At 39.0% G+C, this 14,169-nt stretch overlaps 2 protein-coding genes across 2 annotated transcripts; both read left to right on the forward strand.

Annotated features, from left to right (window-relative positions):
* Positions 1–617: 617 nt before the first annotated feature.
* LOC127511445 (uncharacterized) lies at positions 618–2,229 on the forward strand. Its single transcript, XM_051892257.1, has 3 exons — positions 618–630; positions 1,279–1,571; positions 1,651–2,229. Exons 1-3 carry the CDS (start codon positions 618–620, stop codon positions 1,969–1,971), a joined length of 627 nt encoding a protein of 208 aa, XP_051748217.1. The 3' UTR covers positions 1,972–2,229.
* Positions 2,230–3,142: 913 nt separating this feature from the next.
* Positions 3,143–9,181, forward strand: phyh (phytanoyl-CoA 2-hydroxylase). The gene is made up of 9 exons (XM_051889981.1): positions 3,143–3,304; positions 3,651–3,709; positions 3,956–4,066; positions 4,675–4,843; positions 4,942–5,023; positions 6,105–6,286; positions 6,370–6,519; positions 8,130–8,264; positions 8,360–9,181. The coding sequence occupies exons 1-9, from the start codon at positions 3,239–3,241 to the stop codon at positions 8,411–8,413; spliced, it is 1,008 nt and encodes a 335-aa protein (XP_051745941.1). The 5' UTR covers positions 3,143–3,238; the 3' UTR covers positions 8,414–9,181.
* Positions 9,182–14,169: the final 4,988 nt, after the last annotated feature.

The following is a 14,169-nucleotide window of genomic DNA, read 5'->3' on the forward strand; positions in this document are numbered from 1 at the left end:
GTGATAGTATAGTATAGAGTGGACAGGATAGAAAAGGTGGGAAAGAAAGAATGGAAAGGTCCGCGAGCCGGGACTCGAACTTGGGTCGCCCGAAGCGCAACGGCACTATATTATGTCGGTGCGCTGCCCACGAGGCTATCGGCATCGACTGAATATGGCAATGTTAATGTATTTGATGTTGGTGGACTAGATCTGCTACGCTGCTGCTGCAGACCAAGTATGGACTTACTACTGCTAATAGATTCACAGACATGCTACTGCTGCATAAATAGACATACATGAATCCCGTAGCAGATCTAGGCAGGTGGAGCTGGTGGAGGTGGAAGGTTTCAGAGTAACTGCTGCAGGACCAGCTTACAGCAAACACTGAACCACTCTATTTGAATGTTGAGCAATCTCATTGGCTGCAGGACCAGCAGAGGCCAATCAGCTTGTGCCATGCGGTAATAATGTGATTGCCTGCTAATTGCATGTAAATTACCTATCAGTCTGCGCTTTCTAGAGTTTCATGACTGAACTAGATATTTTACTGTAAAATTACATTAAATGTTCCATCAGATCTATCAGATTTTTTCCATGGAATGTATATAAGAGGCATCAGTTTTACATGCCTCTTCATGCTTCACCCAAGTACGAAAAAGAGAATTTGAGCAAAATGTTAAAATAAATTGCATATTGCTTATGTGAGAAAATATTTATTGTATTTTAAACATCAACCCATAATACACAATGTTTTAATACATAATATGAATCAATGGTGAATCACATTCTGTATTTCTGGTTCCACCACTTTAGACAAAGCAGCAGACTTTTCTACTCCATGACTGTACAAGTTCCTTAAAAGTTGACCTCAGAATTTATCCTGCAAATTCACTTATAAATATAAAAACAGTAGGCTTGCGTAATTCTGCATACAGTATGTGAAAGTGGCTGTTCGTAGAAACTGTAGTTCTTGGATTGGAGATTGAGGAAGTTGTAGACAAGCGGATATCAAGACTCAAGAAACATGAAGACGGTGGCTTTTCTCTGTTTTTGTTTCTTACATAGGTAAGGTCTTTGGCATGATTACTGAATGTTGTTTTTACACTCATAAATGTGACAATCTAAAAACACTTTTAATTTCTATAATAAATGAGGATCTTATAATATAATGGCTGTTTTTTCATCTTCTCTGGCTTTTTGCTAATCACAAATACATGAGAGGTTGCATTGACCAGTAACAAATAGTAATCTTCTTGTCTAAGAATTCAGTTTAATATTGGTTTGTGTGTAAAACAGGTACACACTTGGTAACTGTCCCAGTAACAGTTTGGAAATTAAATCTGTGGAGGATTGCTTATGAGACAATCCGGGGAGACTTCCTGATAAAAATGCAGAACGGCAGCCTGCAGGCGGAGCGATACGTCAACTTCACCTTACAGGACATCAACTACGTACTGAACATGATGGAAATGCTGAAGGAAATGAGTGTAAAAGTAACTCAACCCGATGACCTCAGGGACTTCATGAAAGGCAGATGCTCAAGCTACAAACGTTTTGCAGACATACGGCTTAATCAATATTTTTTTAAGGTAAGAACAAAACCAACATTCAAACTTCAAACTTTACTTCTGAATCCACTGAAGATGCTTTATATTCTCATTTCTACAGAGTGCTCCTCCCATCCAGCCAACTCCAGCTATGAGGAAGTATCTGTCGTTCTACAGAAGCCTCCTGGAAAAAGAAGATCCGCTGTACTTTGCTGTGGGTCTCCTGCCCTGCTCCAGACTCTGGGTGTGGCTGGGTGATAATCTCAGAACACCCCCAACCAATGCCTATTACACTTGGAAGGTGGAGAATATGGGCGGCCATCCTGAGAAATACAGAGCTCTGCTGAACAAGTATCTGAACACACCTGAAAAAGTGTCCAAGGCTAATACTATATTCCGTACACAGATGCAGAATGAGCATGATTTCTTTTTCTCATCTTGAGTGGTTAATTGCAAACGCTGTCTGAGCAATTCAACTTTTCATGAAAAAAGTACTTACATATTTTCTCCAAATATTGACTGATGCATTCGATAGCTTCTTTTAAGATTATGCCTATAATAATATCAAAATAATTTCTTAATATTCTACCAAGTTTTAAGCTTTTAATCATTAAAAACTATATGTTTGCAACCACATTTTTTGGAGTTTACAAACAATAATAAAAGCAATAGAAAAAAAAAACAATACAATTCGTCGATATTTTGTCTGAATATTTAATGATTTATTGTCTGTTATATTACCCAAAAGTTCATTAATCTTTAATAATCATAAAGAGCTATTAAACTATCATCTATATCTGACAGCTCACATTACTTTTGTTAAATCTAAATTCTGAAAGATATATTCCGTTTATGGTGTTATATGGTTACAATATAAAGTATTATAGTGTGTGTGTGTGTGTGTGTATACAGTAGTAGCCTAGGAAAACTGACATCTTCGTTAATATTATGATTATGATTTCTGCTTGGAGTCAATTGTTTTATACATGCCAGTTGTGCCGACATAATTTTTGCCCAGGCTGTCATACAAAGAATTCATGAACACATGCAAAAACATGCGAGAACCAATGAAATATTAATAGATGATTATGTTATAGTCAATGTATGCTTTTTCCTGTAGCTGTAGTTTGCCTTTTTTGCCAAATCTTGTCAGGTAAATGCCTTAACCAAGCGTTTTGTTCTTCCCTCATATTTAAAATAGTTAATATATAATTAATATAAAATATTTTCCTCATATTTTGAAGGTTTAATCTAACTTGTAGGGTCATTAAAAACAAATATATCCCCTCCAGATCCCCTGTGTGTGTGTGTGTGTGTGTGTGTGTGTGTGTGTGTGTACAATAACAGATTTCAGCTCTTATCTGTAAGTCAAACTGTTATTTCCACAGTGAACCACTTGTTTTATCGTGGCAGTTTATTATTTATTAACTGCTTCCTTATAATCCTGGTTGACTTTCTAACATATAAGAATTATTTGTAATATTTATCATAATTTATTTATTTAAATTATTTACTTAGTTGTATAGGTTTTTTAATATATTTTAGAGAGAGTTAATGAGTAATGTAAATCAAATGTTCTCCGAGTCTTTATGATACCGTATGCAGGACAAGTTTAAGTATGTGCACTTTACCCCAGTTATATAAACACATACACAGAGTCAAACGCACTGCAGTTCAGTTCACCTCGTCTACTCGGTAGTGGATTAAAGATGTCCCGGGCCGCAGACAGATTAAAAGTGGTTTTGAATCATCTGGATCGGTCCCACGGAGCTGTCGTATCCTTTTAGAGAAGTTTTTCTGGTGTAGCGGCGCGATGAGCTACAGCTGATGGAGGAAGCTGAACTCGCGCGCTTGCTGTGCAGCACTCTGCCTCATACTTGGCGACTGTTCCGGGATCTCACAGACAGTATAAGCCGAGGCATTACGAACAGGCCTTGTTTGTTGTAGACTACTTTTTATTGATGGAAATATATATTTTGAACAACATTGAATCAAAATTTAATAGTAAAAACTCTCTTGCTATGATAAATATATCAAATAAAGCACGTTTACGTTACATTTGTTTTATAAAGTGACAATGTGTTTAAATGTATATTATGAACTTTAACCTGTATTATTCAGCGAGCATCCTTCACTTCTGCCCAGAATGTGTCCTATCATCATCATCCTCAAACCTTTAAGTTAGTCAGCTGATCTTTCAATGTATTTTCCTGTGGTTACCATGTTGTAACGTTACGAAAGATGCAACACAATTGATCCTGTTTTTTAAAAACATATTAAATGGATTTTATAATTGTTTTAGTCTTTAAATATTGCTGAAATTACATTAAGTGGACTTTAATTCATTTTAATGAATGATCAAATCAATTATGTCTAGATAGTTGGTTTTTAGTGTGGCTGTAAAGTATGTTCTGGCTTCTCTGCAGATACACTTTTGACACGGATGTCCTGACTCCAGAACAGAGAATTGCCTACGAAAAGGATGGTTTCATACTCGTCCGAAACTTGGTATCGGACGAGGATATTGACAAATTCAGGCAAGACTGATCAACACATTTTTAAATGCATTAAACATACATTAATTTAGTTTGTAACTGTTATTTGCTTATAAAACATAACTTAAAAATATGCCAGGAAAGCTAACTTCTTTCATTTAAAATATTGCAGACTACCAACTACCATAGACAGTTGGACAGACTTTGACAGACTATGGACTTTCAGCTAGTGATAAACTTATCTAATGATATGAGAATACAGCAAACATTATATTGACTAAATGTCTCTAATGTCTCTTTAAAGTTTCACCTGCCACAATATAATATAATGTCTTATATTGTCTTAATTTGGGGAGCAAATATAAAGTAATGCACTGTTCTATGTATCCACACAAGGTATTTTTTAATCTAATTGTGAACGTAATCACAATCAGAGGTTTACATCGCAGTTATTCTAATATTTAATGCATTAAAAAAAAAAAAAATGCAACACTGCTACTTTAAATCAATGAGAAATCAGTGGGATTAATAGGAGATTATTAGGCTACATGTAAACAACAGTATTTCAGAGTAGATCATTAACAGAAACTCTGAAGAGAAGTCTGAGTGCACAAAGTCGGTACATAACGGAGTGTGTGTGTGTTTCACAGGAAAGAGTTTGAGCGCATCTGTAAGAGAGAGGTGAAGGTTCCTGGCTTGTTGATAATGAAAGATGTATCCATTGCTAAATCCGAGTTTGTTGAAGGTGAGAAGGCTGTGACCAAACTTCAGGACTACCAGGAAGATCCAGAACTTTTCCGCTACTGCACTTTACCCCAGGTAGACAAAAGCAGAGTACTATGCAAAAAAATACACTCTCTAAAGCAACGACAAAAATATGTTTTGAATATAATTTGATTTGAATGCTTGTTTCTCAGATCCTGAAGTATGTGGAGTGTTTCACCGGACCCAACATCATGGCCATGCACACCATGCTCATCAACAAACCACCGGACACAGGTATAGATACACCTAATTTGATTTACCCAAGTTTGAAGTGTTCAAGAATCAAAATCCTTGTTGGTGTGAAGGGTGGGCCTGGTGATCGGATTAAAGGGTTAGTTCACCCAAAAATGAAAATTCTGCCATTAATTACTCACCCTCATGTCGCTCCACACCCGTAAGACCTTCGTTCATCTTCAGAACAAAAATTAAGATATTTTTGATAAAATCCGATGGTTCAGTGAGGCCTCCATTGACAGCAAGATAATTAACACTTTCAGATGCCCAGAAAGGTACTAAAGACATATTTAAAACAGTTTATGTGACTACAGTGGTTCAACCTTAATGTTATGAAGCGATGAGAATATCTAGTGATGGGCGATTTCAAAGCACTGCTTTATGAAGCTTCAGAGCTTTACGAATCTTTTGTTTCGAATCAGTGGTTCGGAGCGTGTATCAAACTGCCAAAGTCACGTGAACCATTGAAATTTTTAAACGTTTCAAAAACACTAATTGCGTAACAAAGCCTCGTTTACTGAAATCATGTGACTTTGGCAGTTTAATACATGCTCCGAACCACTGATTTGAAACAAAAGATTTGTAAATCTTCGAAGCTTCATGAAGCAGTGTTGTGAAATCACCCATCAATAGATATTGTTGAATAAAGTCGTTATTTTGTTTTTTTGGCGCACAAAAAGTATTCTCGTCGCTTCATAACATTAAGGTTGAACAACTGTAGTCACATGAACTGTTTTAAAATATGTGTTTAGTACCTTTCTGGGCATCTGAAAGTGTTAATTATCTTGCTGTCAATGCAGGCCTCACAGAGCCATCAAATTTGATCAAAAATATCTTAATTTGTGTTCCGAAGATGAACAAAGGTCTTACGGGTTTGGGACGACATGAGGGTGAGTAATTAATGACAGAATTTTCATTTTTAGGTGAACTAAGCCTTTAAGCAGAACGTCTTAGGAGTTATTAAATAATATCTGGATTAACTGCAGAAGTATGCCATGGAAGATACATCCAAAACATGAAATGTGTGATGCAGATGTTTGCATCTAAGTCCCTAAATGTGCACCTGTTTCACACTTCCTAGGTAAGATGACCTCTCGCCATCCCATGCACCAGGATCTACACTACTTCCCCTTCCGACCTGCAGATCGCATTGTGTGTTCATGGACCGCCATGGAGAAAGTGCACCGGCAAAACGGCTGCCTGGTTGTCCTGCCCGGCTCACACCATGGCACTCTACAGGAACATGACTACCCAGAATGGGAGGTGAGAGAGACACAGGAAGTGAGGATGATTACGCAGATGGTCTACATCAGTCAGTCTGACTTTGCCTCTTTGTTTCCTTCCAGGGTGGAATAAATAAGATGTACCACGGGGTGCGTAACTACGACCCAGACCACCCCAGAGTGCATTTAGAGATGGAGAAAGGAGATACAGTGTTTTTCCATCCTTTGCTCATCCACGGCTCAGGAATGAACCAAACCAAGGGATTTCGAAAGGTAGGTGGTACTTGCATGCATAAAAATGGAGCTTTTACTCTAGTATTTAAGACATTTCCCTCTTCGGTCCTATTTTCACTTGGTAGCAACATCAAGACCAAGTTGACAGAGACGTGTAAATTGGAACCAACGCACAATTTTCTCAACTTCAAAACACATTCAGAGGTGGTTAGGGATGCATATGGCCACATTGCATTTGTAGTATTAACACTAGATATGTTTCCATCCACCATTTGTAAGTGAATTTTGGGATATCACATAAATTGGATTTGATTGGATAATTGGACTCAGCGGACCAATTTTATTTCACAGCATCTCAAATGCTGGTTTGATCATTCTGAAATGCCTTAGCCAAAGTCTTTCATTAGAATGATTTGGTTTAATTCCTTCCCAGAACGGTCTCACATGATTGCATTCCCAAACACCAGGCATCCGAACGCAAGATAACATTACGTTTATTGCATTTCACCTGCACTCTCTGAGGTGCAAGTATTTTATGATGAGCCAAAGTGGCTTCCCCGACTGCAGCAACTTCCATTTTTATTAGATATTTTGTGCCGATTTCCCAGAAAGTGACGATTATGCTCCTTTGAACACATGGGGGTGAAACGTTTTAAGCAGTATTCCAATTTAGTGCATATATTAAAAATGGAAATATATCTACTATCATACATATCCTACTGATGCAACACGTTATTTTAATAAAACAGGTTTTAACCTCAAGTCTGTATGACTTAAAAATAAAACCAATCTGAAATTTGGAAATGTGTTCAATTACATGCATACTTTTGGTGCTTCATCAACAGTATTGGGTGCAATGCATTACTATGTAGTTAATTACTGTAATTTAATTATTTTTCCCTTGAAAACGTAAGGGATTACTTTTAATTTTAGCATCAACACAAATTTTTAAGTTGATTACTGAAAATAATTAAGTCGCTCCAGCTAGTTGTAGCCCAATTAATCTTATCTATTTCAGTTCAAAACAACAGCTATCATAGCACATGCTAACATAACTTATTTAACATGTATATTTAATAAACAAGTAAGATATTACTTGTCACTGGCATTAGCGCAGTCATTGCTTATAGAGTCTATGTAGTATTTACCTTCATGTATCTATTCTTCATTTCAGAAACTCTTTTAAATTAAATGTCAAACATAACAGAATTAAACACTAACAGGTCTTTCCCTTCACTGAAAACAAATAAATTAACACTTAATTTCAACATTTATCCAGTCCTAATGCAAAGCATGCTGGGAACTAGAAATCCACTGCCTAATTTCTGAAGTTATTAAGACAATTTCATTAAGTTATTACAACCTAATTGTTAAAAAAGGCCAGTTTTTTAACACAGAAATTTAAGTTTAAATTAGACAATATTAAGTTGATGTAATGATCAACATTATGTCAACAGAACTCTACAAAATAATGTTTGCAACTTAAAAAGTTTAATTAAAACAATAAATTAGAATTTTTAACTTTCAATCATGCATTTAAGTGGTAACAAGTCCCCTGAATTACTTGTGCTTACCAATTTAGTAAGTGCTATAGTCACAAAATTCAAGACGACTGGATGTAAATTTGAATCGGTTTTGGTTTATTTCAGGCCATTTCCTGTCACTACGCCAGCTCTGACTGCTATTATATTGATGTGAAAGGAACAACTCAGGAGAACATCAGCAATGAAGTGAAGGAGCTTGTAGCCAAGAAGTATGGAGTTGACGATACAATCTCCTTTCAGGTGTGTTTCCAGCTACAAATGCAAAGTTTCGTTCATGTACATGTGGCTTATCTTTGCAGTCGGGTTCAACATGCATGTTTTTGTTCTATACGCAGGACACTTGGGCTTTGCGGGGACGTCTGGTCCAAGGAGAAAGAACATCAATGTGACTTGCCAGATCTGTTTGACTTAGAGAGGACGGCTTCACAACTGGATTAATTAACAGCACACAGCTGTTTGTTAATTTGACAATTTCCTTAAAACTGATAATAATGCTTTAAGTACGGTTTTCACCATCAGGTGGCACTGTAGGGAGTAAATCATGGATCACACACACTGAATTGCCATCTGTGCCTGGGACGATCAGTCCTGATACCGATCAAATAATAATGAAAGCCAGACATTGTAATATTAGCATCAACGGATCTTGGTGTGGCTTTTTCTTTAAGCAATGTAAGAACATTGGGAATTCATTGTCTTGGATTAATACGTCAGCTGTTTGTGAGAGTGTTTCCTGCAAGTAATTATTAGTGAGGTTGTTGCTTATTAGTAGTACTTTGATCAGAATTCGAATTCACAGCGGGTACTTGGGAAGGTATAATTGAGTACAGCAGTTTGTTTAATCCGCCTTCATTTGAAATGTCTAAGATCCAGCTTTTTGCTGATGGAAATCAGAGACAAAGCAAATATTTTTACTATTCTGAAATATCAAAGGGATTAATATGTTTGATCAACATTAGATCAGGTCTAAACATACCTATATAACTTTAACACTACAGTGATAGTAACTTTTCCTTGATAATAACAGCTTTTAGACTTGTGATCTAACTGAGAAAAAGTTTCTACCATATAATTGTTTAATTTAAATAAAATGAATGTTTATTTTTAATAATGTGAATGACAATGTTTTACTACAATAAATGCATTTAATAAGGTAATGAACTTTTTTTTTTTTTTTTTTACTGTTTTAAAATTGACATTTACACAAAAAACACCATTGAGACTTTTGCTTATGCTTGGGAATATTTTTGAGAAGCATCTACATGGCAGAACCTGATTTCACCATACATCTTTGTTGATCCTTGAACAACATTCTATTCAACCAATCAGATTTGAGGGACAAGTTTACAGTTTATGTCAAGTTTAAGCTTACAACCAGGGTTAGGTGCTTCTACATCAGTGTTATTCACCTATCATTTCCCTCTGATTTTAGGGATAACTTATGGATAGGGTTAGGTTTAGGACTAAATTTTCAGACAGGAATGTTGTTCCAGGATCAACAAAATATGTTGACCCAGGAATGCGTCTAAAGGCCTGTTCACACCAAGAACGATAACTATAAAGATGATAAATATATAGTTCTAAAATCGTTCTAAATACAAAAGAATAGCACTGTCCACACCACAGCTATAACGATATAGAGAAACGATATTGTTGGGATCACTTTCAGAACGATTTTTTTCCAGCTGTTGAATGATAAAACACTGACAGCCAATCAGAATCCGTTCTAATTAGGGCTCGCGCATTTAAAATGGCCGACGTCGCCAAGGTCCAGAAAAAGCCACCACTGTTTAACAAGGCAAACCCCCTTTTCAAGGATACTTTAAAGAGAATGGATATGGAAAACAATCGGTCACACCCTCGAAATAAATGGTGAGAAGTATTAACGGAGATGAGATCGTTATGCCAGGCATAATATTATGTTGTAAAAACATGTTGTACACACGATGAAACCGCAATGCGTGAGCTTAGAATAAACAGACCGTTATCGTTCGTTGGTGTGGACGCAAATATAGTTATCATTATAGTTATCGTTCTTGGTGTGAATGGGCCTTAACTCGGAAAAATCAGGATGAGTGTCTACACGAAAAAACTTCTGAATGTGTGGTAGGGGAGTAAGTTCCCTCCCCCATACTTAGAGCGGCAGCCTATTAGCATCTGTGTCTTGTCTATTTAACGACTGCGATTATGCCACCTGGATATGCGTCACTGCTAGCTCCGCCCTTTGATGCATGCGCGTCAACATTCAAAGGTATGTTTAGCTGGATGGCTAATTTTGTTGTGCATTTGTGCTTTTAGTAACTTGTATGCTCATTTATTGTAGCTGGAATAGCGTTTGAGGCTTTACAGTGGTGTGCAGGCTGTAATTATCCCCAGGTAGGTCGAATGTGATTGTTTGTAAGCGGTAATGTTGTGCTGGTGACGGTAACTCGCGTTTATTTTATTCCAGCTGTTCTGGTTCCATTCATGTGTATAAGCTGTGGGGAACTGTACTGCGAGCAACTGTATGATTTGTTTCAGTGATCATTACCCCGGTACGTATAGTTATTTTTTTCTATAGGTATATGTACTTTACCCAAGTTACTTATCTTTTGTTTTTAATAAGAAGATTGTTCCGTTGCGAGCGTGCTGTTCTTACGGGGAAACTGGGGCGATTGTTGTCTGCATGAACGCTCTTAAGACGGCGCTGCTGTTTTGGTCTTGTGTGTATTTTTGCTTTGTTTCTCGCACGCTGAAGCCGGTGGCTGTGGCAGTAGCTGCTCCAATTATCCCACCGCTGAATGTGTTGGACGGTGTGCTTTGGCCTGCCCTCAAAAGCCAGTCACAAAAATCACCGGTTTAGTGTAAGCGTGTTGGCGTGTGGTTCTGTGGGTTTTGGAGTGTAGTTTCTTTACAGTCTGTGCATTTAGTCCTGTTTGGTTGTGCCATTGTATGATTTGTTTTTGTCCATTGTATGTTTTTCTTTATTGATTTATTTATTTTGTTTAGCTTGATTTGGATTATTTTCCATATTTGTTTTGTACTTATTTTTCTATCAAGTGTCTATTGTCAATTATGTTGAATATTGTGTATTCTTGATAATTTGGAGTGTATTTGATTAATTGTTTGTTTCTTGTGGTGTTTTAGTGGCCCTTGAGTCAGGAGGCTAGCTGTTCCACTAATTTGGTGGTGGTGTTTGGAGCACAGAGTGTGGATTGCCGGTTGTGATTATTCACTTCACTGTGTGTGTGTGTGTGTGTGTGTGTGTGTGTGTGTGTGGTTTAGGAATAATCACTTTACAGCTAGCCTACCCCACTACGGGTAAGCCTCCAGTTACTGCTGTACTCAGCCGTGGTCGTTTAGCTCATTCCAGCTATACTGCTGTATGGTCTTTTAAGTGTTTTATCTGATCATTGTGAATTTAATAAACATTTTGTATATTGATACCCATTGTCTCTGCCCTTCATGGTAATGAACCTGTGTGATTGGTTCTGATACTATCAGTATTCAGTTCCCCTTATTTTAAAGGGGTGGCGTAGTCAGCATTAATACATTTTCCTTGAAGGTTTTGGTATCTCTGGTGTAATTGATTTACTCCCTGTTGCCCTCGCTACATTCTGGCGTAGTCGGCAGGGTCCCGTGTTCGGCAGAGACGTGGGTACATGTGGTGTTTGTATTGTTAGTTTGTTTGTTTTTATTTTGTATCGTATGATAAGTAACAGCAAGACAGCAGTGTGCGTCCCGTGGATTGATTTCCTACGTCCTTTTCTTATTGGTAAGTGTTATAGTGGTTAAAGTAATGGAGGAAGAGCTGCAGGAACTACGGGAAATGGTCGCTCAATTGAGGGCAGATAATGAGAGGTTGCGTCAGAAATGTGTACTTGTGCTACCTAGCTCTAGAGATGCACGTCCTAATATGCCTGGGCCTTCTGCTGCCACCTCTCAATCAAGTAGTGAGTATGCTGCCCTGCCAGAAATATTTGTCTTTGTGCCACGAGACAGAAAGTGCCCAAAATTTAGTGGCAGGGTTGGCATTGATATTGATGAGTGGGTCTAGGAGGTCCAGGCTTGTATGCAAGCCTGCCACTTCTCAGTTTCTGATAAAGCTTTCTTCTTGTTTGACCATTTAGAAGGGGAGGCACGGGAAGAGATTAAGTATCGTTCAGATGCTGAGCGGAATGATCCAGCTAAAATTATTTCTGTGTTGCAGGAGTTGTATGGTTGCTCACAGTCATATGTCTCTCTACAGAAGGCCTTTTTCTCTAGGAAGCAACGGGAGGGTGAGTCCCTGTTGGACTTCTCACTCGCCTTGATGGGCCTCCTGGAGCAAGTAAAGCAGCAATCACCTTATGCCATGCCAAATTCACAGGCTTTGTTACGTAATCAGTGTATTGAGCATGTCGCTGATAGCGCGCTCCGTCGTGAGGTATAACAGATAATACTTTGTCAACCTATGTTAACCCTTTTGGAGGTTCGTAGTGAAGCCCTTAGATGGGAGAGGGAGGGTATGCCAGGAAGCATGAGGGGCCTTAGTCATTCAGTTCCGTCCACTTACGGAATCCAGTATGGTGTGCAAGGTTAGTCTTCTGCAGGTGTTGGTAGATCTCCTCATAAATCAGAATTAGGTGTGTTGAGGGAGATATTGAGATCACAACAAGAGCAGTTAAATAAGCTAACCCAAAGTCTTGCCCATTTGCAGGCTCCGCTGCCACGTAGTCAATCCCCTCGTAGCGGCCCAGTTATATGTAGGAGATGCCAAAGACCTGGCCACTTTGCTAAAGAGTGCAGCGGGGAACGTGTTCTCCCTCGCCCTCAGCTTCCTTCGCATGTTTCGCTGTCCACTGGGGGCGTGCAGCCTGGTCCATCTGCGTCCTCGGGAAACTAGTTCCCACCACGCCGCCGAGCCAAAGCGCGGTTGGGCAAGTGACCGGCTCGAGTTTTTTGTCCCATTTAATGTCGTCCACATCTCGTCATACAAATGGGCGGAGTTTCAGTGCCATGCTTGGTCGATACTGGCCCCATGGTATCTACAATTACTGAGAGTTGTTTTTATAAACATTTTGAACCATGGGGTCAGGACCGACTCAAGTCATGTCAATGACTGTAGTTGCGGGCTGCTAATGGTCTTTCAATCCCGTATATTGGTTATTTAGAATTGGACGTCGAATTGTGTGGTCGAGTAGTTCCAAAATGCGGAGTGCTTGTCAGGATCCTCCTGGTGGCATTCGTACCCAAATTCCAGGGGTTCTGGGGATGAATGTCCTTAATGTGCTACCAGGAGCTCTTTGGACAGCATGGCCCTGCCCTTTTCGGTCCATCGTTAACCATTGAGGTCCCTAGTTTCGTTATACAGGCATTGCAACATTGCCATCGCATGGATGACCAGTTTTTAAGTCATTCGGGCAGTGTTAGATTGCAAGGTCATTCCAGGTGGTGTGATGAAGTTTGTAGCAGCAACCTGTTCAGAGCAGTATGCAGGGGGTACGGTACTATTTGAGTCCCCAGAGTCCGGGTTACCAGCTGGATTGTTGGCTTCTTCCGCATTGGTGCAGGTCACCCAAGGTACTGTTTATTTACCCGTGGTGAATGTAGGAACTGTGCATGTTATGCTTTATGCTAACACTATTCTAGGAACACTTAATAATGTCTGTGTGGTAAGTCTGCCTGCTGGGATAACTGAAGTTAAATCTGTAGCAGCCACAGTGAGTTCCCACACCCTGGAGGTAGCCCCTTCTCTTCAAGAACAGTTTGAAGCCGTTGATTTGTCTGTTCTTTCAGAAATAGAACAGGATCAGGTCTGGGCTCTGCTCTACAAGTTTTATTCCGTATTTTCATCCCATGAGGGTGACTTAGGATGCACCAATTTGATCTCTCATGACATCCCTCTGTTAGACTCCGTTCCTGTTAGGCAACGATACAGGCGGATTCCCCCATCCGAGTATGAAGTCGCCAAATCTCATATTAACCAGCTGTTGGAGACTAGTATTATAAGGGAGAGTTGTAGCCCTTATGCGTCCCCTATTGTTCTCGTCAAGAAGGACGGTAGTCTGCCCATGTGCGTTGACTACCGTCAGTTGAATGCAAAGACGAGAAAAGGCGCATTTCCTCTGCCACGCATTGAGGAATCGTTGGACTTCTTGACGGGGGCCTGTTGGTTTTCCACTAT

This window comes from Ctenopharyngodon idella, chromosome 4, assembly GCF_019924925.1.
Source record: "Ctenopharyngodon idella isolate HZGC_01 chromosome 4, HZGC01, whole genome shotgun sequence".
NCBI classification, from domain to species: domain Eukaryota; kingdom Metazoa; phylum Chordata; class Actinopteri; order Cypriniformes; family Xenocyprididae; genus Ctenopharyngodon; species Ctenopharyngodon idella.

Excerpts from the sequence above, each read along its gene's own strand:
- phyh (XM_051889981.1), top strand. The coding sequence starts at position 3,239 with ATGTCCCGGGCCGCAGACAGATTAAAAGTGGTTTTGAATCATCTGGAT. Across the intron at positions 4,844-4,941 it reads GCTACTGCACTTTACCCCAG|ATCCTGAAGTATGTGGAGTG; the intron begins GTAGACAAAAGC and ends CTTGTTTCTCAG. Across the intron at positions 8,265-8,359 it reads ACGATACAATCTCCTTTCAG|GACACTTGGGCTTTGCGGGG; the intron begins GTGTGTTTCCAG and ends TTCTATACGCAG.
- LOC127511445 (XM_051892257.1), top strand. Across the intron at positions 1,572-1,650 it reads TTAATCAATATTTTTTTAAG|AGTGCTCCTCCCATCCAGCC; the intron begins GTAAGAACAAAA and ends TCATTTCTACAG.